The following is a 27,548-nucleotide window of genomic DNA, read 5'->3' on the forward strand; positions in this document are numbered from 1 at the left end:
CAAGGTAACGATTCTTGTCTCCGTATCCTGCCTTTAGCCCGCAGTTGCGCTCGCATTCTACAAAGAAGTATTACAAACGTAAAAAATAATGAAAACTACTATCTGCTCCTTTCCCGTTGTATTCTTCGCATATTTCATATCCGTTCGGTCGAATCGGGTTTCCGTGAACTCTCCGTTTATTCGGGTCGAATGTCGAGTTAACGTTTGTTTACGGTGAATTATTGCATAACGGAGAGGTACTTGGACGACGATAATTCGAGCTCGTCGAAAGTTCGAGCCCCTCCTTTCCCAGCTGCAGTCGGGAAGATTAATATTAAACAGCGGTCAGAGGTCGTACTTTAGCTCCCGTATCGACTTATCGCGATATCGGTGTGGTTTCAATTATTGCGCGGCTCCTGCGACCTCTCCTGCCCCGACCCCGTGCGCGGAGTAGTTCTTCTTTTCTTCCGCGAGGCATCCCGCCGCTCCCCGCCCCCCCGTTTCGCCGGTAACTTCTTAGTTCCGCAAGTTTCTTTCATATTGTTGCGGAAACTTGCTGCAAAACACCGGGGCGAGTTTCTGCCGAAGCGAAATTTTAATATCGCTGTCGCGCTCTTAATTCTATTACGGCAGGATCAAAGGGAACGTTTTCCGACGGTCTCCGCTCGTCCATGCAAATAGCACGAATTTGAGAAATGAGAAACACCCGGCGATAGCTGTTGCATACATTCATAAGGAATGACGTTCGGCCGGCGCGCCGGCTTTATTAAAAGAGACACCCCGCGGCGGAAGGAGCCCGGCGAGAATTAGCGATACGCCCGTTAAATGAACCCAATTCGCCTGATCCTTGGATACGCGCCAATTGCCACCGCGGAAATTAACTCGATCGCGGGAACGTCGCGTGTGCGACGCGTCGGCTTCGAATCGTCGGGAAACATTTCCGAATAGAATTTTTTCCGTGCGAACAGGACAAAATTTGCGTATGCAGAAATACAGTGATCTTAGGACAGCTTCTTCGAGTTTGTTCGTTTAAATGTTTTATGCTAGAAATGGTGACGTACCGAAGTCTATAGAGTGCAGAGGATTAGACGGTCTCGTCCCTTTCGTTGCCTATATTTTTAGAGAATTTTAAAATGAGGTTCCTAGAAAAAAAGGGAAGCTATCAGATCAGACTGGGCTGCGAAACAGCGTGCATCCATTACGTATTAATAAAACGAAAGGACGTTTTGGGACAACCTAATATATTACCCGCGCAACGTGTACAGAACACGCGAAAGATGACATCTGCAAGCACAGACGTGGCAAAAAAATGTTCGCGATGTTTCAAGATAATTTCGCGTAACGACGGTGACCGACGACTGTGTACCGCATTTTAGAAGTGTGAGGTAACATTCCGGTCGTTGCTACACGAAAATTGATTTATTCGTTACGCGTGAAATTCCGTTTCGTTTCTAGCCAGCCATTAATCGTAAAATAATCGTAACGTGTGCGATCACAGAAGAAACCGCAGGACAAGGGATTAAAAAAGGAAATGATGCATGCGAAAGACAGCGCGACGTTCGAGCGAGGCGAACGCTTTATTGATATTCCGCGACAACACGCATCAGAGCACACAGCGCCGCGAGCAGGCAAACACGTCGGCGATCCGGCTTGCACGAGGGGAAAAACGAAAACCAGGATGACGGAGCGAGAGGGCTGGCGCGCCGCGGGGGTGGGGGTTCGGCGGCCGCGATTTCCCGGGAGAGGGCGGACGGACGCCGCAATTTTTTTATTGCCCCCGTCCCAGCTTGAGCGTAATGCATTTTTACAATAATCCAAAGAAATCTCGAGCAGCTGAGTGCTTCAGGCGGGGCGCGGGGGCGACGCGACGTTCGGCGAGCTCTCGCGCAAGTTCAACCCCCGGGAAGCGTGTTCGTCGCTGCGCTGCGACGCGTTTCGCACACGAGCACACGGGAACCCGATGGCCGTGTACAGGCTGCCCCAAAAGAAAATCCCGCTGCCACCATAGCGTGATTCGACGGCTGTCGTGCGACGGAAAGGGATGAACGGTTACCGAAAAATTCGTCCTGACCTTGAAGGGTCGACATCTTTTTATCGCTGCGTCGTGCTCCACTTATGTGGAGGCAGTCTGAAAGGAACTATAGTCTGGGAACGCAGTTTGCCTGCGAATTGCTATTGAACGAGCGATATTGCACCGCGACTTCCATAGGAATTTCAACTGATCGGACTATTTACCTCGATAAGTGGACCGCGATGCAGCAATAACAAACTTTAACCCTCCCTCGAAGGTCAGGATGAGTTTTATTCACTTGCTACGCGAATTTCCGTGAAACGAAAGGCGTGGAATCACTTCGCGACGGCGGTGACATATTCTGAAGCCGCCTGTACATAGAGAAACGTACAACCCGCGAGAAATCCGCGGCGCCGTGACGCGTCGCTTCCCGAAAGAGTTCTTACGCGGCTTTTACGCGACACGGCGAAAGGAGTTTTTGGATTTACGAGGGAACCTTTCTCCAGCCACGGCCGCTTTCTTCGCGGTCGCGGTGCTAACTCGCGGATGTCAAGTGCACGCTCGCGCGGCTGGGAACCGTTGCACGCTCGTCCGAGGACGGTAATTATAACGGTGTAACGCATGTGCGCATTGCCCGATAACGCCCGGCCACGGCGGATAATTAATTTCATTAGGAGGGGCCAGCCGGCGGTCGTTTTTTCCCGAGTTTTTTTTCGCCTTTTCTCTTTTTCACCGCGTACTAGCCGGATGCCTGGTCTACTTCCCTTTGTCGTTCCCGGCTTGATTCGTATCTAATGAAACCTGATGGGATTCATTCATTCGTTCGCCGCGCGAGCGACCCGCCCGCCGGGTTCTGTTATATTTACGACTGGTTAATGAGCTGACGCACGAGCGTATACGCGACGCGACGCCGCGCCGCGAGGGGGCTGGAAAAATCCGTCGCCTCGGTAAACGAGCTGGCCGCCCGACCGAGCGGCAAATCCGCGGAAAAAACCGTGGAAATCCGAGCGAGCGCGCGGGAATCGAGTGGCAGTCGCGGCTGCCGCCGTCGTAAAAGTGTCTGACAAGCCGCTCGGCGGGACGGGGCGTCCTGAATTTGTCAAGTCGAGAAACAGGCGACGTCGCAGACGCTCGAGCAGACGATCGACAGGGAAACGCGCGAGGGTGCCTCGGAAACCCGGGAAAAGTCATCGCGGAGGGGTTGGAAAATAGTCGAGCTGGTTCCACGTGTGGGCTCGATGTGTCGTTTATTGCATGACAAGTAGATCGGAAATTGCGTGACCCTCGACAACTCGGTAGTGCGCGGCGCATTTTCAAATTTCATGTCGCGTAGAGACAGAAAGGTTTCGCTGTTTTATCGCTATATTATCTTGCGCGTATCTTGCCTGCTTTACCACAGCACACAAATATGCTCGACTGTTAAGGGTCTGTTTCTAAAGAAAAAGAAGAGCGTGACACGACGATTTCTTTCCCCTCGTTTTGCGAATTCTGGTTGCCGCGCGGCTTGATAGAGTGTGATAGCAATTTATTTGATCCAGTTGCTCGGCGGTGTGCAATTAAATGCTGGGAACTCAGCGACGGCGAGAAAAAAGCGGAAAGCGTACCGCCATTCGTCTTTCGTTCGATTCCTCCGGCCGTTCTCCATAATTGAACGGTGTGATTTTCTCGATACGAGCGCGGACCCCGCCAATTGTATTTATTAATAGAGAAACACCGGCGCGCAGCCGTGGCTCGACTGCCGCGAATAATTCACGACGGCGGGAACATATCCGCGAATTGAGTAGCGAATTATGTAGTAGCGACGAGTGCCGACGATCGGATTCGCGGCTATTAATTTCCCGGGGGGATCCTCGGATAAATATCGCCGGCCGGATAGCGTAACCGAGGAAAAAGCAGAGTCATCCCGGCGAACGCTCCTTTCACCTGGCGGCTCCGTTTAATTACCGTTCGCCGGCCGGAATGAGGAGCGGTCGAAGGAAGGTAATCGACTGGGATACCGAATCGAACCGCGAGATCATGACGCACGGCGTTTTCGTTTCCCAATTATCGTCGATCAAGCTGTCGACGCGGATGAATCGCGAGCGTGCAGTTCTAGTGTGTTCGACCAGTCACGAGCAATTCCACACCGCCGAGCGACGAGTCACGGGTGGTTCTGCTCCGTCGAACGACCAATTCGCGAGCGGTTGCGGTGCGCCAAATGAGGAATCTTGAGGAATTCTAGTCCGTCGAACGACGAATCCCGAGCAATTTTAATCCGCCCAACGACGAACTCGTGGCCGATTATAGTCTCGCGAACGATTACAGTCTTATCGAACGACGAATCGCGAGCAATCGTAGTCCGTCGAACGAGGAACCGTAAACGCAACCTTCTGGCGCGTTAAGCGAAGAATCACGGGAAATACTGGTCTGCGGAACAACGAATTCAAGCGGCATTAGACTATCCCCACGCGAAATTAACGACGCTTCCCGCGGAGTAACCGAGCCCGGAGGACGATCGTAAACGGTGTCTCCTGTCCTCAGCGCGGAATACTCGCTCCTCTTTCCCGGTTCTTAATTAATTTTATAAAGGACGATAAAGCAGCCGTTAACGAACCGGCGCGGAAACATTAAACAAGATTACCCGCTTACGTGGAATTATAAAAATATAAGAGCGTTAGGGGAAGCTCGGCTAGAAATAAACGCGCGGCGGTGCCAAGGTTACGGAGACACCGATACCGAGGCGCGGAGGGGCACGGCGCGTGGAAACGATCTCCGGCTTCGCGTTCCCGGCGATATTTAGGCCGTAAAAAACCGCTCGACGGAAGAATCGGTGAACGACGGCGACGTACGTTCACGGTGCATTTATTTAGGGTGGGACGCGGATCGATCGGCCGGCTCGAGGCTCGTAATCGCGAGCAGGCTAAGGAGCGCGCCCCACCGAGCCGATCCAGGCGACGGATAAAATACGCGAGACCGTTTGTTCCGTGGAATGGCGAACGAGACCGCATCGAGGATCCATGGAACTTCTAATTAGAAACGGATGGGATCGATTTCCGCGGGGGAAAGCCGCGGTGAACGGAGCTCCTCGCGTATCTCTCCGCAGCTCGAAGGAGCTTTGGCCGACTATAAACTTCGTGAATCGCGTTCGCCCCTTGCGATTAGGTCGGTTAAAACAGCTCCAGCCTTTGCTTAGCTTTTTATGCGCGCTGGCATTTATTTGAACCCACCTCGAGAAGTTCAAGTTACTCGCAGTCGAGGAATTAAACGTTGAAACGAGCGATCTTGGCCTGTCGATAGCTTAAACGTGAAATCTACGACTCCGCAAATGTACGACTCCCCGAACGATACTCGAACGATACTCCCGTCGGCAACGCGACGGCCGGAGACAGGCGAACCCTTCGTAGGACACGAAATATCCCTGTGAACAAAGGCGGAGTTAATACAGTGCTCTCAATGAACGGTCCTATTATTTCCCGGGCTGTCCAGAAGGAGTCGAAGATCCATCAGCGCGATTGCCACCCTTCGCAATCGCCGACGAAGCTAGAATTAAGTCGGCGAGCGTTCTCGAAGCGGCGGCCGAACAGGGCGCGAAGAAAGTACGTATATTTCCCAGCGAGTCAAGATGCAAGAAAAGTTCTTCCTTGGCAAAAGAGAGTCGGACGGGGCGGCCGCTCATCGAATATTCATCGGTGTGAGGAAAGAAATTTCAAAGGCCGACCATCCGGAGGCCCGAGCAACGTTTCTTTCTTTTCCTTTCGTTTCCCTGCCATTTCCCTCCTGTTTCCCTCCTGTTTCCCTCCTGTTTCCCTCCTGTTTCCCTCCTGTTTCCCTCCTGTTTCCCTCCTGTTTCCCTGCAGACGCCGCCACCCCGCGACTGCGACGTCTCCTCGGGACGTAATCGTCCGCGCGTTTATTAAAATTACAACGCGCCCCGACGTATACGAGCGTCGTAAATAGCGTTCGAGCGGAGAGCCGAGCCGAGCCGAGACTCGCAGTGATATGAGAGTGCAGAAGCTCTGATGCAGCATGCCTAATTATAGACGATACGATCGATTCGCGTCGGTGCAGCGACTAGCTCTCTCTCTCTCTCTCTCTCTCTCTCTCTCTCTCTCTCTCTCTCTCTCTCTCTCTCTCTCTCTCTCTCTCTCTCTCTCTCTATCCCTATCTCTCTCTCGGTCTCGATCGTGCGCACGCACGTACGTGCACACACACACACACGCCTACGAGGTTGAATCGCGCGCGAGCGAGTGTAATACGCATCCCCGCGGTAGCAGCATCGTGCACGTGCACGCGTGCACACGCTTGCATCGGCTAGACGAATAATGGGGAGGAGACCGCGTGCAGCGGTGTGCGCGTCCGATGCTCGTCGGGCCGGCAATAGCGAGATTTTTTCGGCGTTCCGCTCGTTCCCTCTACCCGGCGAGCACACTTTCATTATCCGAATAGTGGAACAAGTGCTCGATTGCCGGCCACGTAACAGGCTCCCTTCGATTTTTCCCTGTTTGCTCTGGAAACGCTGTCGACGGGGCTCCTTCGGTGTTCGTGTTCCTTTCGTTCCGCGCGCGTCTCGCCGCGATCGCCGGATGCGACGACTCATCCGCGGGAACTCGATGTCGGTCTGTAACCCGTTGCATTAATATGCTAACGCCGGTTGAAAATAACACGGTTCGTCTCATCTGTATGCGTCTTTCGTGTCACTCGTCCTCCGCGCTTGTCTCTCGGCGATCTCGTTATTGCGACGTGAAACTTTGTGCGTTCTAATGAATGCTTGTCTTCGTGCTTTGATAATTACGCCACAGTCATAATTTAATTGCCACGTAAATAAGCCTGCCGCTCCTCTGACGCGTCTTTGTCGCTTGGATCGCGTGTCCCTGTGTCCGCCGCTTTTCCAGTATTTCCCTTGGATAGTATATTTTCAAGTTGCGCGTTAATTATCGCTTTGCGCTCGGAGGTTAACTCTTGACGGTCGAAAGGCTGCTACGCGGAAACCTGGACCTGTTTCTTTTCGTTTCTATCTCTCGCCGATGGCGCATCGAACGCCACTCCTTTGTTGTTAACCTTTCGTTAACGTTTCACACGGTCTGCGTGTCGGAAATGCAATGTCACTGCGATTTCGGACCAAAGATGTATAATGCGTTCGCCGATAGCTTTCGATTCGCCGGGCGTCGAACCGGCATTCAATTGAACCCTCGGAAAGGCCACGTTGGCCGAAAACGTCGGCATCAACGCCGGACAACGTCGGGTTCGCGTCGCGAAATTTCTAATTAGACGCGATATCGGATCGATTCCCGCACGTGCATCCGACCGGAACCGACCGGAGAGCGATAGGGACAACGAAGTCCAGGATCCCGTGGATTCGGTCGTCGATCGATCGCCGGCTTGACGAAAGACGTCACGGCGTGTCAACTCGGTCCGAACTCGTAACGAGGGAGGATTTTCAATCAGGGGACTCGGGGGGGTTGAATTAATACCGGGGAAAATTCGAAAGTTCAGAGAGCGGTGGGTGCTCGCGGGATGAAGGCTGCGGTCGCCGGAAGCTCCGTCCGCCGGGATCCGTTACTTATACCGAGCCGGCTCCGAGCCTGATCACGAAGATCGATCGTAGCCGAATTATTGAATAAAATATGACGGCGTCCGCTATAATGAAATAACTTCCGATATGCGCGGCTCGTTCCCGGCGAGTTCGCCTCGACCCCTGATGCACTCTTTGTGCCGGCTGATAAGCTCCTCTCAAAGTCTGACAGATTTCTTCGCGAACGTCTTCCTGAAATTACATGGTAATAGACATCCAATCCGGGAACGAGCAGTTTTTGCCCCGAATACGCCCGGCTTGATTACGAATTCATCGGCCGTCACGGGAGAGTTGCGGCGATGCATCAACGAATCGGCTGCCCGAAATCAAGCTTTGGTTAATTATGTACCGTTCTACCAGATGTACTTTTGCGCGCGTTCCTCGAATAGAACGGAACGTGTCGTACCGATAACGAGTGTTATGCATAACTGATAACGAAAGATTCGAATCACGTCCTGCGAACGTTGAGCACGTTTCACTTGTCGGCTGCTACAGAGTCTCGAGCGTTGTAGTATCTATTCTTTCGTAGCGATAATACGTTTGTTAACATTCGTTTCGTAAATTTGAAAGGGACGTGCGTACTCAGCCCCTATTAACAGTGTCTCCTCCAAATTGAGAGATTAAATTCTCAAGCTGCGATAAGGCGCCAACGAAACTAAAGAATATTGCACGTTTCATCGTTACAGATCACGTGGATCGACGGCCTGGGGAACGTGCTGCACAGAGGTATCAAGACGACGAAGGAATTGTTCGACGACGGGCCCCTCTACACCGTGAAATCCGTCCTGAAGGTGATGCCGCGGAAGGATCACGACAACACGACGTTCACGTGCCAAAGTCAGAACGCGGCGGACCGCACGCCGCAGAACGCCAAGCTGCGCGTCGAGGTGAGTCGAACGCGAAGAGAACAGGGCACGAGACAGAGAGAGAGAGAGAGAGAGATTGTGAGTGAGTGAGTGAGAGAGAAGCCCGGAAAACTGGGCCATCCCGGCTAAAAAGGGATTCCGGGCTTTTGCGCGTTTTCCTCGACAACCCATTTTCCGAACGAAGAACGAGATTAACACGGACCGCGCGAAACCGGCCGGAGTCGCGGTAACGAGCTGAAGAATAATTAACGGCGTGTCGTGGAAATTGGCCCGCGGAATAATTGTCAGCTCACGGACAGCTACTTTTGACCCTTCCGCAATCTACGCGATTGCGATGAAGCGGCCAGGATTTGTTCCGCGGAATTCGCGAACGGAGGATCAAATATCGAGGCTGCGCAAAAACCCGGAGTGTCTTCCGGTTGGATCGGGTTTCCGGAAGTATCTCGCGGGATAAGAATGTCGAGACTCTTCGAGTCGTTCTCCGCGTGTACTGCGAGTACGAAACGTGAGAAACAAAATAAAGATAGCGCGGTAAATGTACGATGCAGTAGTGTTCTACTTGGAAGTCGCGTGAGAAAGAATAATTGCTTTACTTCAGAATTGTTGCTATAATAGTAGCCCGCGGGGTTGTATGCATTTATGGGAAATTTAACAGTAGAATTACCGAGTAATTCAATTAGATTTTCTAATTTTTCTGTAGAAACGCCGTGGTTGCGCGCTGAGATTTCAATCGATTTGCAATTCAGTTTGTGTATTTTTAAATCAATTTTATTACTCGTTTCCCAAAGAAGCATCTGTTCCTTTTCAATAATCGCAGAAGATTTTGAGGATTTAGGAAACTGTATCGCCACTCGACTTTTTCAATGATACACTCGAACGTCCGAGATTGCGTGAAGATCCGCAGCCTAATGATTGAAAACGGAAGAGAACTGTTCGCTAATTGAACCGACATCTTACACGCAGCAACTCTATACAAAATATTTATCGATTCCTCTATCGTTAGAGGTACGTCTGCCCGCGTATCATTGCATCGCAATTACCGCGTATCGCGAAGGGAAAGTCGTAATTGCCCGACAATTCAGTTTCAAGGAATATCGCGAATTCATGGAACAATAGCTAAACCGGCCGTGTCTTGTCCTAGTCTCGGGTTATTGCTACGACAGTAGCAGTGCAGTAACCCGTTCCCAGAAACATCGTTTAGCGACTCGTCGCCGAGCGATATTAATTGTCAGGGAATTACCTGGACGTGGAATAAAGTGCGCGAAGCGCTAAGCACTCGGCGGCCGTCACGCGAGCTGCCCGCGTTCCCTGGGATCGATCGTGACGCGACGCGACGATGCTCATGAAAGTTTGAGCATCGGCTCGCGTGACGTTTCGAGCATCTAGCCGGTAGATTCTAGTGCGACGCTCCTATTGAACTCGCGTATCTCGATTTGCAGGTTCGCTACGCGCCCAAAGTGTCCCTGAGAATCCGGTCGGGTCTGGGCAAGAATGGCCGCATCATCGAGGGGACCGAGCTGCGGTTCAAATGTCGTGCCGAGGCCAATCCGTCGAACGTGGAATACAGGTGAGTGCTAGCACGCGAATAACGCGAGTCCACGGGATCCGGTTGCTCGTGTCGCTGTCGGCGAACAAGAGCTCTGACAATCGATATTCACCGCGACGACCCCGGGCTAGCGATGGGACCAACCTCGATACGTGCTTACACATCCGAATCGAACACAGTACTCGAGGTTTCTATCGTTGCGATGCAACGAAGGCAATCCTGCAGCGTCTCGCATTGTCCTGCTGGGATGAATCGAGTCTTACGGGGAGTGGACGGTTTCAATGAAACAGCGGTTAGAAAATTTGCTCATCTGTCGTTACCCCGATGAATTCATGGTCCATGCGTTTATATTTCTCTTTCGGCGGATATCGAAGATAGGGAACGTATTCTAAGGTCATACCGTATGCACCTTTCTTGCCGTTGAAACGCGAGCAACTCTTGCGCGATGGAGGCTTGTATAATTTAAACGGTTCTAGTTACGAAGTTCCTGCTAGAACTTTGATCAGGCGAAGCGAGACTCCGCTGTAATTAATTATTCATCCGTCGAACGTGGAACATATTTTCGTTCAATCGCGAAGAGAATAAGGTGGTGTACGGTTGCGTATGAATAACGTATAGACGCGGGAACGAATAGAATTGAAAATGTCACGATTCCTTATACGTAACGCCATTAAAGAATTCTCGCGATCTTTGTATACTTTCTTTTCAAGTATCGTCGGCTTCCTTACGTCTACCTTTCGACGGTAATTCCATTAACCCATTCGAGACGAAGCAAGGAGCAGCTAAAAAGTCCAATCATCGGGTGCATAATGATTATGCATCTCTATCATCAGTTACTAGCTAGAGATCAAAGTTAAAGCTATGGCGCCAGGAAGAGTAACCCGCGATCAAGGTGATCAGGTTAAAAACGTGAACAGTAATGACGAAAGAAATTATTTCGAGTCTTGACTCCTGGAGATCGTCTTTAAAAAAGCCCCAGTTCGCGAAGAACAAGACGTCGATCGGAAATACAGCACTTATCCTCTTCAACCGAGCCATCAAAGGAAAGAATGCATGTACTTTCCGAACGTGCATCGAAAAAGAGTTTCGATCCAGCGGGTCGCTTAGCAGACAGAACAGCCCAGCAATTAAGATTAACCGGGGCAAAAAAGAGTCACAGAGAACAGAGCACGATCGCAGATTTTCAGAGCACCGTGCGGCGCTTATTTCCTGCGTTTTCAGCGGGCTCGGAACCGTTGTTCCGTCGAAGAACGGCACAAAGGGGGAATTAGCGGGCAATCGGTCGTCGGCGCGCGCGTAGTGAGCGAATAATTAATGCCGCTCGCGGCGGGAGGACAATGGAAAACTTTGGGACAATGTTGGCCGGTGGCACGTCGCGTCACGCGTTGTCTTGCCGCCCGTTTCGACGACTCGTCCGCGAGGGGTTGACATTCATTGCGGAGGCTGTTACGGTTTCGGAAGAAGATTATTTCAAACGATTCAAGATCGTTAACGCGTCCACTGCCGCGTCGGTCACCGTTCACCGGAGCTTCCAAATTGCTCGAGAACTGTTACTTTTTATAACGTATTACGAAATAATAAGCGATACTATATAAATGACAAAAGTGGGACAATGGGGAATTCCTTGCATTTCTTCGTGACGCACGGACAATGGAGCTGTTACATTCATCTACGATCGAAAAGAGAGTAGTGAACTCGTTCTAGTTGTCGAGAGTGAATCTTTCCCAAAGGCCCATTATTTCGAACGATAACAAGGTGAAGGATCGCGGGGCGAAAGCGAAAGTGCGTCGGTCCGTGTATCGAGGACGAACTCCGGCGAAGGTAAAGAGGGACGGTAAACACGGTTTAATTAAGCAACTTTCGACGAGCCGCCCAAGTTTTATGGGTCAAATTGGAATTGTGGAACGCGGCTGCACAACCGATAGAGACGCGTCCGTTTAACCCCAGTATGACCGACGGAGAGTCTCCTCGAACCCACCGCGTATCTAAAATCTAAACGCTATTTCATTATTTTCTATATAAACGACACATTACTTGTCTATTCTTCTTTTTCTCTCGTGGATTATTAACCATAAAGTACCGCCGGGAGACCACTCAAGCACGGTGGCGAAAGAAATCATAAGACAAGGGGTTGATATTATAGTAAACCAGGGTGTTTCCTGTTGCTCTTTCACATAACGGCTCGGAGGTCGGTGTTCCTAGGGGCAATCTTCGTAAAAATAATGGGAACGGTGCTCGATGGCTATTAGCGACGCGACTTCGATGAAAGCCGAGCGTGACGTACGGGGGTCGCATAGGGCGGCCCGGGATCCTCCCCAAGACACACGAGCCCGCCAACTCTCGCCGCTTGTTCCATTCAGTACGCTTCTTCTCCCTCTGCGATAACGTATGTGAACGCGATCCGACGCTGAAAAGAGGCGCTCCTCTCGTTTATTACCATCCGAAACGATTCCCGGCGTTCTTTTCATCGATTGCGCCACGCGAACGGGATAAATCTCGCGACTGCGACGGGAACGAGCACCGGAAACCAGTACGTGACTCTCGCCGCTCTTCGGATTAAGAGTTTAATACGTCTTCCGCGACTTTCTTGGTATCGTGGATACTCGTTCATCGTAGATACCCGAGTTCGAACGTTTGTCGACCAGTTCACTGTGAAATTCTCGTTCGGTTTCGAAAGTCTCTCGGGAGTGTGCGGTTAAATCAATCGATACAGAACAGACGCAGCTAACGTATATTTAAAGGGGAAACTAAAGTAGAAGGACCAAGTCGAAATGTATTCTCGGTAATTTATTAGCCATTTTCGTTTGCAATCTTCTTTTCGTTTCTACCAAAGTTTAGATAAGTGAACTTGTCGTCCGTGAAGTATTCATAGTTCCGTGTAACCGGCTCCGAGGCTGAAAGGATTTCAAAGATCGCTCGAGGGAAAATATTCGTGAAACTAATTCGCGGGAGGCTATCGTTTGCACGTCTTTGTTCCTTTCCTCGGCTCGAAGACTCGCATCGATCGCCGAGAGAAATGACAGGTGCACGAGATATATCTGTGTACGTAAGGCGGAACGTCTTGAGCCACATGTTTTCCATCTCTCGAGATACTGTAGCTGTCAGTTCTACGCGTCAATCTGACTGTAGTGTTCGATATTTTCGCAAATCTATTTCAAACGGGAAATATTCCTTCTTCCGAGGAAAGAACGAATTCCACGTGTTACACCTCGCGTTGCGGCACACAATTGGTTATACCTGAGCCGTCGGACGTTGAATATTAAACACCTGACACGCGAATTTTCAAGCAGAAACGTCGAGAAACGTGGTGTAATTAAAGTGTCGCCAAAAATGTCGCACGTATACGACAAACGTGATTCGCGAAACACAATCTTTCGCCGTAGTCCGTTAAAAAATCAGAACTCCGAGTAACTTGTTAATATTGATAATCGGTATTCCGGCGTTCATAATCGAGACGCTTTCGCATTGGCAAAATAAAAACCGTATGCGAGCGTACACTCGATCGCGAGCATAAACGTTTGGGGAAAACGGATTACGGAATACGAAATGGTCGACGTCGGTGAAAAGAGAGGAGAGAAAAGAGAAAAGAGAAAAGGAGAAGGGGTCGCCGCGAACAGAGAATATTAAAAAATGCATAATTATCCCCGGAGCTTTTCTCGCCTGTGGCTCGGTCGACCGCCGGTGGCCTCTTTTCGCCGGAGAGCGGCGCACATTATCGTGCAATTACACACTCACCGGCCTATCCTATTTCTCTGCCTCCTCCCAGGTGGTTTATCAACGAGAAGAAGGTCATCGGGGACTACACCACGGAGATGATCATCCACAACGCGACCCGCGATCTTCACGATGCCATCGTAAAGTGCGAGGTCCACAACGACGTTGGGAAAAGCGAGGACACGGAGACCCTGGATATAACCTGTGAGTAGAAAAATACGCATTCATTCGAAAGCGAAACCGGCGCCAGTCACTTTCGAGACCGTCTCTTTCAAGCGAGCACCGTGTTCGGAGATTATTTCAAAGTATCATCGAACTCATTTCTATTCTCAACGGAATCCACTCGCGATGGTTTTACTCTCGAATGGACACTCAGCCTCACCCCTCGCTGTACAATAACAAGCGAAACTCGAGCCGAAGATTTCTATATTAATTTTCTAATGATCTAAAAATACACTACGCGTGGATGGAAATGAAAAGCCGTGTTCGTTCAATCAAAATTACATCGTGAAACTAGATCTGCACAAACTAGATTTTTCTCGAGAACGGAGGACCATCGTCAGCAAAGCTACGAGAACTTTTCATTTCTAGATACGTATTATAAGATGCGTAGAGTTTCATTGAAAAACAGACTCCTATGTCTGTCCTTCTTGTCGGAGGAACGGAACAACCCCTTGAAGATAACCGGCGCGAGCGGTGCGCACGTAGACCCGGGAATTACGAATCTCCGCGCGTCGAGTTTTACGATACGCCGAGCCGAATCTACGCGTTACTATTCGCTGACTCGTCCCTTCCTCCATAATCTGGCCCGCCCGTCCGGCGGGGTGTACCGCTCCGATACCGTTCCGTTCCAGCCGGCTATTTAGCCGGGAGATCCCGGGTTTCGTGGATTTTCGCGCGGTGCATCAGCGAAATTCGGGATCACGCTTGTCAAAAGAGACCCGGCACGAAGGGGAGGATAAATTGGACCTCTTCAGGGAGCATTTGTCCGTGTATTTTTGGAGCGTCTTCGCGATTTATGGTCGCCTTTTCCACGGCCCAAGGAGCGGCGAACGTGATCCCGCGTAACGCTGTGGAAAATGGCGGCCGAGGCGCACAACCGGAGAGCGATCTCGTTCCTCTCTCTCTCTCTCTCTCTCTCTCTCTTTCGGGTGTTCCTCTCTTCTTTTCTCTATCGCCCTCGTTTCCTTTACTTCGCCGCTCCGTCGTATCAATCTCGAGGGATTGCCGGAGGTCAAAATTGAATTCCACAGACGGGCCGCAGTTTCGACACCCGCCAGTCTCCGTGGAGACGCAGTACGGCGCCACGGAAATCTTGCAGTGCGACGTCGATGGTAACCCGACCCCGGAGATACGCTGGTACCACGAGGACTCGGAGCGACAGGTCGCCACTACGCCGAACATAAGCGTCGTGGTGAATCACGAGACGGCCGGACGTTACTTCTGCAAGGCTCACGTGCCCGGCTTCCAGGAGCTGACGGGCTACGCGAACATCTACATCCGGGCGCCGCCGAGCATCGTGTCGCAGAGGGTTCAGTACGTGCCCGACGAGGGAGTCGTAAAGGTATGCACCGACGATTTCCCCTCGACTCATCGCCGCTTCCGATATCAACGTCCCCGGTAGCATCTCTTTTTTAAGGTGGACCGCGTACGCGTACCGTGCACCGGCGAGACCTACGCCGGCTATCTGTAAACTGGAAAGTTACGGGGGCAAGGGAATCGTTCGGCTGCTCCGAGAAACGCGGTGCAGTCGAAGTTCGGTGTGCAACTCGAATCGCAAGGGAGGGCATGAGATCTTTGAGTTATAGAGGTCTCGGTTTATCGAGTTTTCGAGCGAAGGCGGTTTAACAAACGAAACTTTCACTTCGGCAGGTTGCCCCTCTTTGAATCGGGCTTGTCGAAGTTGACCTTCTGTATTCGAATTATAGAAGTTGTCCTCGCGAAATCGAGTTGCAGAGGGTAGTCTTCTTCCGAATTCTAGTCGACGAAGTGAAATCGTGCTAAACGTGTTTACACCTGAGCAATACGGAATGAAGAAGTTTTCAATTGTAAAGACCTTCGAGCTAGAAAATGTTGAGCTATCGAAATTCGGTTGTAACCCGATTCCATCGTAATTAGCACCGTTACGACAACGAAAAGTGGTTGTCGTGTAATAGACCGTCGCGATTCGAAGGTTCCCCCTGCTCGCGCAACTTTGTAGTTTTTGGACAGTCCATCGTCTCGTCAGCGCACGGTTCGCGTCCCATGGTCGAAAGGGGGCTGAACACACGGAACTCGGAGAATTCCGGTGATCGCGGGGGACATTCGTTTCCCGGTGCGGTTCCCGATGTCCCGTAAAACCCAGCCGAAAACAGCGTCGGCCCCGATTTACGCCCTCGTAACTTTACTGGCCCCGTGGGATTTTCGAGCGGACATTTATGGAAAATATGCGGAAACCGCGGCGAGACGCGTCGTCTCGAAATCCACCGTCGGTCGTGTAACAAATGGTAGAATCCACTGGAACGCGGATATTTCGCGGATACCGCGTCCGGTTCGATGAACCATCGCGTCGCTGCACGTAGAACCACAGCGATGTCCTGTCGGGACAATCGCGTTTGCGTTTTTCCTCGCGTGCGATGTAATCCCCGACAAAATGGGCAAAAAGCGGATTTGCAGGGGAATTATTGAAATAATGGGACTGATTGCAGTCAGTCCCCGAGTGTCTTAAAACGGGCACAAGAGGACGTCCGACGCGGCAATCACATAACGGGTCTTTCTCTGTGTTTTTTGTATAATTTGAATCGATCGCACGCATGCTTATCAACGAATAGTAATCGTAAATAGCAACAGACCAGTCAGATTCGCATTGCTCAGCCTAGGCATCGAGCGGCCTCTGAGTAGCGAATCGGCGGGCAACCGGCCGCGGCGCGGCGAACAAGCGTGTCGAACCGGAGGCCTTTTTCATTCGACTGTTCCTCCTCGATTTCGCAGGTGAAGTGTACCGCGATATCTGTGCCAAAAGCGGACTCGGTGGTATGGAGCTTCGCCGGTCGCGAGCTCAATTTCTCGTCGAACAATACGCCTTTCTACGTGCAGGAGGAATACACCGCCGAGAGGGTCGTCAGCACTGTCACGCTGCTCGATCCCATATCCACGTACTTCGGGGATTACAACTGCACGGTCACGAATAGCTTCGGCACGGATTCCGTCATAATCAAGCTGACGGCACACAGTAAGTTCATATCCATTATGACTGAACTTTTCTCCCTGTTCCCGACCCCGCCCGCCCACCGAGCTATCCCCCATCTCCGTCCTCCGCGCTCCTCCGTCCCGCTTCGGCTTTTTATCCGTCGTTTCCTCCGCATTCCGCCCGACAGCTCGTGATTCCGCGTTTTCCCGATGCGCACGTACCAGCGATACACGCGAAATTGGCAACGTACTCGGTTCGAAAAGCGCTCGAAGCGTTCGCGCCCGGGAAACGAAGGAATCCGCCGATCCGGGGACACGGTTCGCACCGAAAACGCGATCGCTCGCGCTAGATTTCGAACCGACCGCGTTTCCATTTCCCTCGCGCCACCGTTACGTATCCTTTTGACGGTGGAAATGAAAACGCAATGACGGAGTCCCCGATCTCGCGGAGCGAACGCGCGCCGCTGCTGATTTCGCAGTTTTCGGGGGGGACGCCGCCGCGGGCGTCTGATCCGGCCGATCGAGCGGCCCCGTCTCCACCACGCCCGCAATACGACGGGGAAGACGTTCCCGAAACGACCGGGCGGAATTCGAACGAGATAAAGATCGTGCCCGAAAGCTGCGAGTCCCCTTAGATTCTATTTTCTATTTTCGACCTCGCTCGATCCGCTCGGGACGCGCGGCGAGCCGGCGGACGCGTTAGCGTGGAACTCGGGGCTAAATAGATTTTGTTCCCTAATTCGGGATGCCGCTTGTCTCGCGAATGTCAACATCTCAGCTGAACAGTCCTAAAGCTCGGAACGAGAGGAGGACCGATCCTGCAATCTCTTCGATATCGCGCCGCGCGATGCCGAATTTCCGCGTTCGTTACTTTAGATAATTCAGGCACACGTTTTAGAAAGTTCCGCCGACGCGCGCGTCGCGCCGTAAATTTCGCGGGATTCAATTAACCCAGCATCCCGCCGCGCTCACGCACATTTTGCGTAAAATACCTTGTAAAATTTAGCCGGGCTCGTTAAACAGTCGGTCGCAGCCGCCGCCTCGCGAATTTCATTCCTCGCCCCCGCCCCTCCTTCCCAGCGTGCAGTCGTTTTTTGTTTTTCTCTAAAAAAGAAAAAGAAAGAAAGAGAAGTAGGTGAAAGACAAGAAGGAGAGGAGAAGGGGAGAAAGGAAAACATAAACGACGCCTGACTCGTTGAGCTAAATATCCGAGATTTTAACTAGCCGTGACGCTTAGCGTTGATTCCAGTCGATTGGCAACTGATCCTCATCATCGGCGGACTGGTCGTCTGCGTGATCCTGATTGGCGTGATCATTATACTCATTCTGCAGTGCCGCGACCGCATCAAACAGCCGCGTCCGAGGACAGCCCAAACCCAGGAGACTGATATGCGTGAGTGGAATATCATGTTCGAATGAATTATAACGCCATTAGTCACGCCGCGGTATTTTCCATTGTTTTCGCGCTCGTGACTCGTCCCGCCGCCATTTTCTCGCCACGTGTAACGTTCTTCCGAGGAGACACGGCCGCTATCGGGCAACATCTACCGCCAACGAGGCGGAAAAACGTTTCGCGGATGAAAGATAGGTTATTGAATGCAAACGCGCCCGATACGGCTGCGCTTAATCCTCGGCTGGAAGGGTGGAGTCGACGCGACATGCTGTTCTTTGTTCGAAACTTTGTCGCTGCTTATACGTATCGTGCATATCAGTCCAACAGATATGGCACTTGCGAAATATCATTTGAATTATTAAATCATATCTGATCTTTCTATTGCTGCGCACGAATGCCACGGCTTCGAGCGATGCTCGAGTAAATGGAAGATTGTTATTTCATCTTAATGATCGTTGACGTGATCGAATGAATCAGACGCTACTGAATTTCTTGTTTGTTAATCTTGCTGTTCATCGTGCTTATATTTTCAATTTTTTATTTTTCATCGCAACTTCGAGCAATGCTTGTCTAAATGGAAAGCTGTTATTTTATCTGAACAACCATTTAGGCGATCAACTGAACAGAACACGATTGAATCTCTCGTTTGTCGATCTCGGTGTCCGTCGCCGTTACATTTTCGCAACGTTCTAGTCGACCAGCCTTTACAGTCACGCAACGTGGCCTCGGAAAACGCTACGCTAAGGAAGTTCCGCCGTTAAACTGGAATCTTGTACCGTTAAACCTGACTCAGCCGGTTTCTTTTTCGGTGATTCCACAGAAGAAACAGATTCAAACGCGGATCGATATCGGGAGAGTGACAGAAGCAGTAACCTCTCGGATGTCAAAGCGGATATACGAGCGGGTTCGAGTGTCAGCAACGCGGAGAGCGTGACAGCACTTGACAGCGAGGGCGAAGGAAGCACGAGGGGTGTGAACGCGTTGGCGCTGGCTGGGCCTGTTCCGAATCCTCTGGGGTATCGTTATAGCGCCGATTATACGGAGCCGTCGTTCCCGCCGAAGAATAATGTAAGTGAACATCGTTGCAACATATTTCTCATTTCGACGAACTTCGATCTCTTTATGTGTATACCTTATTCCCTGAAAACAGAGCATAAACGGTCCCAAGAGCACTAAATTGGGAATCCTCGACGTTCCCTGTTTATTTTACCCTTCCGACTAAATGTTCAATTGCAAAGATTAAACATTGTCATTATTCCACTATTTACCGTCGCCAGAAAGTTTTCGATTGTTTACCTTCTGTTTATTTTCGCAGGACGCGATTCGTGTTTACGGTAAAACGTAAATCATCTCTAGTTCAAAAATTGTATTTTTCTTACTATCTCTAATAGTAAAATCGATTATTCTATCTTCGAAGGTCTCTGTTCGGCATTATACGCCCCTAAATTCGTTGAACCCCGAAAAAATCTCGACTCCTCAACCGCACACGTGCGCACACAGAGAAAATGATCACGCTGGGTAGAAGGGTTAAAGAAAAATGCCCCTGTTTACTTTATCCGGCGAACGTGCCCGAACTATCGAGCGCATTCCGCCGGCGTTGAATAATAATTTCGGGGACGCATAGGAAAATTCACGGATCAGTACGCTACATCAATATCCAGCACACGCGGAAGTTTGTGCAGCGCGCTCGCTCACCAGTGTCGTGCCCGGGAGGGATTAATTCCTCTTCCGTGCAGTTTACATGTTCCGGTTTTCGTGTTCCATCGACGGGGAAAACGGGATAGGGAAGGCTTACGTATCGAAAAACAAGAAAAGAATCTTAACGAAAGGGGAGCGCGGCATATATCCCCTGGTATTCAATTCCCGGCGTCCCCTTCGCTGCCGAGTGTGCTGTTTAGAGCAGGGATGGGTTAGTCGGGACCACAAAACCTCTTGAAAGTTAAGAATCTTCCGAGTTTCGAGAATCGGAAACCTTGCGCTTTTCGCTGCGATTCGAAACTCTCGGAACTCGAATGAGAAAAGGCATCGAATCGACGGATGATTCGATCGATATTGATTTTCTAATGCATTCTACAGAATTGATAACTCGAGCTCTGAAAACACAATCTCCCTGTTACTAAATAAAATCGATGCCCCGATTCTCGAGGGTTTCGGCGACGTCAAATTCCAGCGTTGCATCGCAAACGTTCACCGTTCTCCCTCTGGTTCTGTTACAGGACGGCAGTAACAATAACGGTTACGTGCCCTACGTAGACTACACTCGCGACTACATGCCGCCCACGACGCAGGGGGTGGGCGCGTCGCGGGAATCCCTGAGCAGGATACCGTCGGGCGGCATACTCGCCTCGAAGAAGATCGGCCTGAGTTCCGCGAACTTGGGCACCTCGAGCCCGCAGACGACGCCTGCGATCGACCCCCGTTTCTCCGCGACGTATGGGAACCCCTACCTCAGGTAAACACCCGTAGCTCGTCGACGCTACGCGACGCGACGCGCGAGTATCGACGAAACCGTGCGCTCCGGTCGCACCTGCGACATCGAGCCCGCAATCTAATTGGACACGGTATAATAGAGGAACCTTTGACCGACTGTAATTGTGTTTCGACGCCGGTAATCCGGCAGAGGAACGCGCGGATTCCACCGAAGACGATTGAATTATAGTTGATCCAGGCCCTACCCCTTCCAGCTGGGCGACGGCAGCCCGTCGCCGGCCGGGGCGAGTGGAAAAACGGATTCGGCGGAACACGACGTTCCGTAGAATCGGGAACACGTCCGACGAAACGGATAACGTTTCGAACAATGGCGCTGCCCTGTCGACGGCATTATAAAATGCGGCCCGTCAACGTTACAATATTTACAGGGTATCGATCAGCGGATTCGCCTGCTCGCGAGCGATCGTTCCTACGGATTAATCGTACTCCATGTAAATTATGAATCGGTCAGCTTGAATATTTATAAACGAGCAGACCCGCGATTTTAATATTAATCGGGCCGATCCGGCGCGCACGGTTGACGCGATTTCGTGGCCGCGAGCTACGGTTAGCGATGGACCTATGAATCCTAATTGCGAAGCAGTTCGATCATTTCGGGACCGTTGGAATTCGAATGGCTTTCGATGGAATTTCGCGCCCTCTGAGTCTCGAATGCTTTCGAGCCCTGAAAGTCCTCCAAGACTTTAAGATCACGAAGTCCTGAATTATCGAAGACTTTCATGAAGACTTGGACATGAAATGCCACTCGAAGCGATTCAAACTGTTCACATGCACCTAAACGGATTGAAGTCCCGATAATCTATCGCTACAATAGCTACCGGCCACCGCCTACCGTTGCTTTCTCCCGCCCTCGCGTCGCGTTTCGCGGTGGTTACAAATCGGTTCGCTGCCCGATCGCGATCACCGTTACATATCTGATCGTTTTCTTTTCCATTGGGACAATAGAATGTCAGCGGCGGAGCAGCTGAGACACGCGCCGCACACGGCGGTGCCGGGAGTAACGCCAGCACCACCGCCCTACACGCAAGCAATGAGAATGAATAGCTTGAATACCTTGAACGGCGCTGGGCCGCAGGTTAGTATACAGTGACAGCGAATGTATGTCGAATTCCAAGACGCGGTTGCGACATCTCGAGTGCATTCCTGCGCTCACCTGAACCAGCTCCGATAAATCTACGGGACGCGGGATAGCTGTTCCTTCGGAGCCGATCTAATCGGCTCCATCCGACCGGCCGTTCGGCGCGAGCTTCTCGTTTTGCTATCTTTTTATCAGTTCATCGAACTACTTGCCCCGAGACGGGGGAGGATAACGGGAAGTTTCATCCTGAAAGGGATTAGCCACGCATAGTATGATCGAAATCTCTAGAGTACCTTGTCTCGGTAGCCTCCCGGCGTACCCATTTTCTCCCACGAGCATATTTTATTTATACAGTTTAAGAGAGTGCTTTTTTGTCCTATTGAACGGTAAGATGTCTTCGATGAATAATGTATTCGAGTTTTTTCAGAATATATTCAATATTGATCTGGTAAATGTATACGCTTATGCGAGTGCAACGAGAACATTCCTGTGTTAAAGCGCTGCTAGCGAAACGTTTTATTAGAGATAGATATCTTACGATTAGTCGAATAAATACTGGGACGTAATGGGCAAGACACTATGGTATCAGTGGCTACTTCTGAACGGAGTTACGAGTCTCGGTATGACAATTTACGAGAAGGAGAACGGGATTATTCGCGATCGCGATAGAACGTTACATTTTCCGACGCGACAGTTATTGAATCGTAGTCTCGAAGTTGCATACAATTAACCTCCGATTACAATATCATTTACCAATCCAGCGTTCGACGTTGAGATCTTTCGTTGTGTTTCGAAGAACCGGTATTTCCATAATGTTACGCGCATATAGTTAGGAATGTAAGTCTGCGATAAAATTTCAAGTTCCACGTCGCTCCACCGTAATCCATGCAAGATTCTTATTCTCGTTAGTTCCACAAATTATCATCCGTTTCATCGGAGAGTAACTAATATTCGCAACAAGAATCTCCGAGAGCAAAGAGTCAAGTAACCGGCAATTCCAATCAGCCTGAAAAGAAAAGCCTTGGTTCCCTCGTCAATCCCTTTTTAATCCATCAACCTCCGCGGACAAAGAGAAAACTCGCTCTCCGAAAGAACGAGCCGCCAGCGGAATTACGCGTCTCTTGCGTCACTCGAATCCCATCCAACGACGAATCGTCTCGACTAATTGCACGTGGTGTCCGTCATTTCTAGGCTCCATTGTCGGCGCACTACATCACGGGCGGGCCGAACGGCGGCGTCGCGACAGTGAAACGCACCTCGGCGGTCGGGACGTTAGCGACGCATGTATGAGGCCAGGGGGTCTATCCGAACTAGAACCGTCGACGTTCGGGCCTAATTAGCACCGCCTTTGGACACCGGCGAGCCCTCGACGAGACGCAGCACGCGAGCGCGGCGTTGAGACCTCGGGTGGTGACGTTCAGCCGCCACAAGCTGGACACCGGGGATCGACGAGCCAGCACGATCGCGCCGGAAGTCGAACGACTGCTCGGCGAGCAGCCGAGGCTGCTCGGGATCGACGGCAGGAAACACGGGGTGAAAGGCCGCGCGCAGAGGATCGCCGAGAACGGCGAGACGCTGAAGTACATCGAGTCGGTGCTCCGCCAGCTGAGGAGAGCCAGCAGGGATCATCAGCAGCTCGTGGAGCAGCGTCACCGGATCGACGCTCCTCGAACGGTCTTCAAGTCGTCGACGACTCGCGCCTGCCCTTCGACCTGGATCCCGTACGACCAGGACATTCGCGAACACCGGCCGGTCACCTGGGACGTCGCGGCGCTGCGAGAAACGCGGGACGAGCCGCGCGAGATGGCGGAGTTCGCCAAGCTGCTGGCGAAGAGGAAGACGTACGGGCCGGGCTTCGACCCTTATCGGACGTCTCAGACCTGAGTTGCCAGACCGAATCTGGGGAATGATTTGCTACGTCGCGCGAGCGGCGCTCGTCCGGTACCCTGAGTAGCGTGACGTCGCGTTGGGAGCTGACACGCGACCGATAAGTGTTAACATCCTCGAGACCATACCGGAGGCGGCCAGCAGCGAGCCGACGCGGACGCGTTCCCGGTCACGATGGAATCGACGCCGCGATTATTCAATGAAACGACCCGCCACCACGAGCTCGCCTCGTAAAAGGGCGGCTGCCGCGAGCCTCGCGCAAAAACGAGAAACACCGGTCGCACCTGCCGACGGATAAGGGAGTCCAGCGGGAGGCTCGAGAGGCGTGCTCGGGATTCGAGGAACTGCGAACGGGAATAGCCATATCGGCGGCTTGCACCGGTCGGGTAGGAAAGGATCGGGTCGTATTCCATTTCAGAAGAACCGGGGGTTAAGAAGGTTCGGCGCGGGATTTGTCCGATTCGGTCGACTGTCGGATGCCTGGCGAAGGATCTTCGACGTCGAGGAACGGAGCGAACGCGAGGAAAAACCGCAAGAGGAATTGCCCGAGGGTTCGCGGGCTGAGCGGAAAGAGGGACGGTGGTTAGGTTCGTAAGTCGGAGGGGCTCTTCGGAACGAGGACAGACCACTCGGTATCGACAATCTTTTTAATTCGCATAATTTAGATCTCGATAAGCATTTAAACGGTTCGCTCGAACTGACGAGAACGGGGGAGAACGGAGAAACGGGGGTCGACGCGAATTCCGGGGCGAATTCGAGTCGAGTCCCGACGCGGATCGTCCTTTGGTCGCAGTAGCAGTCTGCTCGCGGGGGGACGCGTGCTTCGTTCGCGCGTGTGCTCGCGCGTGAAACAAGCTTCGTCGGGTACTTCGCTTTTTCGAATATGTGATATGTGGACGGACGTCCGGCCGGGGCGACGTCGCGGCCCCGGCGCGGTACGAGCTCGTCCCGGCTGCTACTTCGACGCCACTGTGTCGCGCTGCCTTTTTTTTTATTTCTAGGAGAAACAAAGATTATAGATCTCGCGCGGTGTTTCGCGGACAAGCGCACGAATACGAGGGCGAACGACATCCTCGATGATCGCAGTCTACTTCCGGCCTGGGGATATCCGATCGGGCGCGGACGCGCGTTTGTGAAACGCGTCGCGCGTCCGCCGGGCCGACCTTTGTAAAATAGATAGCTAAAATGATTAGGTATATATATATACATATAAATATATATATATATATATATATATATTATACATATATAAATATGAATATAAATATGAACATAAATATGAACATAAATATGAACATAAATATGAATATAAATATAAATATAAATATATATATTATACACATGTTGTCAATATGAACATAGGGCCTACAGTTCGGTGGCGCTACCAGAGCAAAACTCTATTGAAATAAGCCGCCCCCGCGAGTGGGACGGCTTCCTGTAAATACTATATAATGATATTAAACAAATAACGAGGGAAAGGAAACGGAAACGTTATCGGAGAAGAACGGGAAACTTTAGACGAAATTGATCGAGTCTCACGGGTAGAGACCCGCGACTTGCGACGGAGGTTAGAAGAGTCGAGAGGTATCCGCTTGATTGCGCTCGTTGTTAAGTTATTCTGGTTTTTCTCGGGAACAGAAGAATCGGTTCGTTTCTCCGTTCGTTCGCGTTCGTGCTCCGCGAGGATTCGGCTCGAGCGATGCAGATCCTCGCGGAGGGATCGATCCCGTTGCCATCCACGGGACGGTTTCGACTTCAACCCTTAAAAGACCAAGAGTCCATTGCACTGATTTCCTATTTATCGTTATTCAAAAGTCTTTTACCGGTCGCAAATGGGGTCGTTTAAAAAGTACAATAATATATATATATTAAATAAGCCAACAACTAATCGATTAAATAAAAGAAACAAGACAAAGATACATGGACACTCTAATTTGAACCATTTTTCATCCGCGGTTAGACACCATCGATCTTTTAGCTTACCTTCTTGTCTGGTCTTTTAAGCGTTGAAGAAACGCGACGAAAGAGAAACCGAGAAAAGCCGGAACGTCGCCGATTCACGTCGCGATCGTGTAAAGCGAGGACGAGATACCATTGATTACGATAACGAAACAGGGTAGCCTATCAATTATTTAAAAAAAAAAGGAAAGGAAAAGCGATCCGGAAAGAGAAGGCTGCACAGTGAAATTACTGGCGCGTCGCTCGCGTGGCGGATCGGGTGATCAGCGGAAACGGACGACTCGAGGAGAGCGCTTTCGAGTGCTCGACGGAGACTAGAATCGGACACGACCGTCGAACGGCGACGAGCGCTCGCCGTTCGCGGCTGGAACGACAAAATATACCGTTTGTATTGTCAGAGGATATCTTTATATTGCGGCGTCTGTAACATAATTTCTGTAAATAACTGGAATTATTGCTCACCGTATCTCGTAAGACTTAGGTAGTTTTATAACTGTGGACAAAAGATTACAAAAAAATGAGAGAGAGAGAGAGAGAGAGGAAGGTAACAGATACACTATTGTGCATATCCGACTCTGCGTGTGGAGCGTCCTGGCGGACAGTTCCCTCCCCCCCGAACGGCTCGCGCCCCGTTCGTCGAAGATCGGAAGAAAAAGAAATAGAATCAGTATTCGCAAACGATACTTCCTTCCTATTGAGGACTCGTTCCCACATTCCGCGGCCGACCACACGCGCGGTCCGTCGTCAAGAAACGATCAGTTCCTTCGTTCGCGACGTCGCGCGAGCGGGCACGCGACCGGCCCCGAGCGAGACCGTACAGAGTAGTATTATCGTACTTGTAAGCGTCCTCTAAGAATCTCACGTCGCTCGGCCGTGCGTCCCCGAGGCGGCGACGTCGGGCAGCCTCGTCGACGGAGCGCGCGCCCCGGCAACGGGAACTGTCCACCGGAAGTCCGGCTTATTGTACATCAATCACTCTGTACAATGTTCATGCTGACGTTACTGTTAACTATTTAAAGCAGCGAGAAAGAGAGAGAAAGTACGCGCGTGTGTGTGTTCGTGTGTGAGGGACAGGGAAAATGTGTTCTTCGAAATTCCCATTCGGAACGCGTGAAACCGAGTCGCGCGCGCCGAATCGAGGTTCAAGGCGCGCGCGCGCGCGAACACGCGTAACATGTACATGTGTAATTTGCTTGGCGGAACTGTACAGACTCGCGGAGAAGGACGGAGGCGAGGTTCGCGGACGCGCGTTTCACCCTGGGTTTACGGAGCGCGTCCGTTCGACGCGTATCGGACTTTGCGAATCCGTTCGCTCGATTTTCATCAGTGCGATTCTACGAATGCGTATCGCGATTGTCTATTTTCAAATTTCTTATTTCAGGATCCGGACGAACGAACATCGGTTTCTTTAGGAACGATAGAGTAAGCTGTGCAATCAGTCTCCGTAAACCCGGTGTTAACTCTGTTGGTATCGTAGAGCCGATATATCGGCTTTGCGATTTTTGCGAGAGATACCTTCAGCCGATGCATCGGCTTTATAATTTTCAGTGGAATTATAGTCTATACCCGAGAGATTGGTTTCAATCGAATGAACTTTTAGACTTCGAAACACGTTCACTTTGAAAGGTGTCTTCTGAAATACATATGTTCCAAGGTATTTTTCAGCGATGCGTAAAGAAATTGCAAGGTGCCGAGAGGGTTGGCGCGCGTTCGGTGAAGCTCGTTAGTTCGTTCGTAGTTGCATCGAAGCGCGTACACACAACATGTCACGGCGCGAGGCCATGCCGAAACGTAAGGAGAAACGATAGGAGGAGAGAGATCTTATACATACAGATTACACATGATTTCTATTATAAAGAAATAGTAGGTTAACGAAGTATACTGCGGGAAGTAATTACAATCAATG

At 51.2% G+C, this 27,548-nt stretch overlaps 1 protein-coding gene across 4 annotated transcripts in view; it reads left to right on the top strand.

Moving 5' to 3' along the window:
- The window catches only part of LOC116430071 (irregular chiasm C-roughest protein), a 234,152-nt gene extending 206,936 nt beyond the window's left edge, over positions 1-27,216 (top strand). For 3 of the 4 annotated variants that reach the window (XM_076368753.1, XM_031983724.2, XM_031983726.2), the window contains 10 exons: positions 8,228-8,428; positions 9,847-9,974; positions 13,720-13,871; positions 14,921-15,231; positions 16,638-16,878; positions 18,073-18,228; positions 19,049-19,296; positions 20,445-20,680; positions 21,664-21,793; positions 22,988-27,216. In XM_076368753.1, the coding sequence (XP_076224868.1) occupies positions 8,228-8,428; positions 9,847-9,974; positions 13,720-13,871; positions 14,921-15,231; positions 16,638-16,878; positions 18,073-18,228; positions 19,049-19,296; positions 20,445-20,680; positions 21,664-21,793; positions 22,988-23,086 (1,902 nt within the window). In that variant the 3' untranslated portion in view covers positions 23,087-27,216. The remainder of the gene's footprint in view (positions 1-8,227; positions 8,429-9,846; positions 9,975-13,719; positions 13,872-14,920; positions 15,232-16,637; positions 16,879-18,072; positions 18,229-19,048; positions 19,297-20,444; positions 20,681-21,663; positions 21,794-22,987) is intronic. The other variant, XM_031983725.2, reaches the window with a different exon arrangement.
- Positions 27,217-27,548: the final 332 nt, after the last annotated feature.

The sequence above is a fragment of the Nomia melanderi genome, chromosome 6 (assembly GCF_051020985.1).
Source record: "Nomia melanderi isolate GNS246 chromosome 6, iyNomMela1, whole genome shotgun sequence".
In the NCBI taxonomy this organism is placed as follows: domain Eukaryota; kingdom Metazoa; phylum Arthropoda; class Insecta; order Hymenoptera; family Halictidae; genus Nomia; species Nomia melanderi.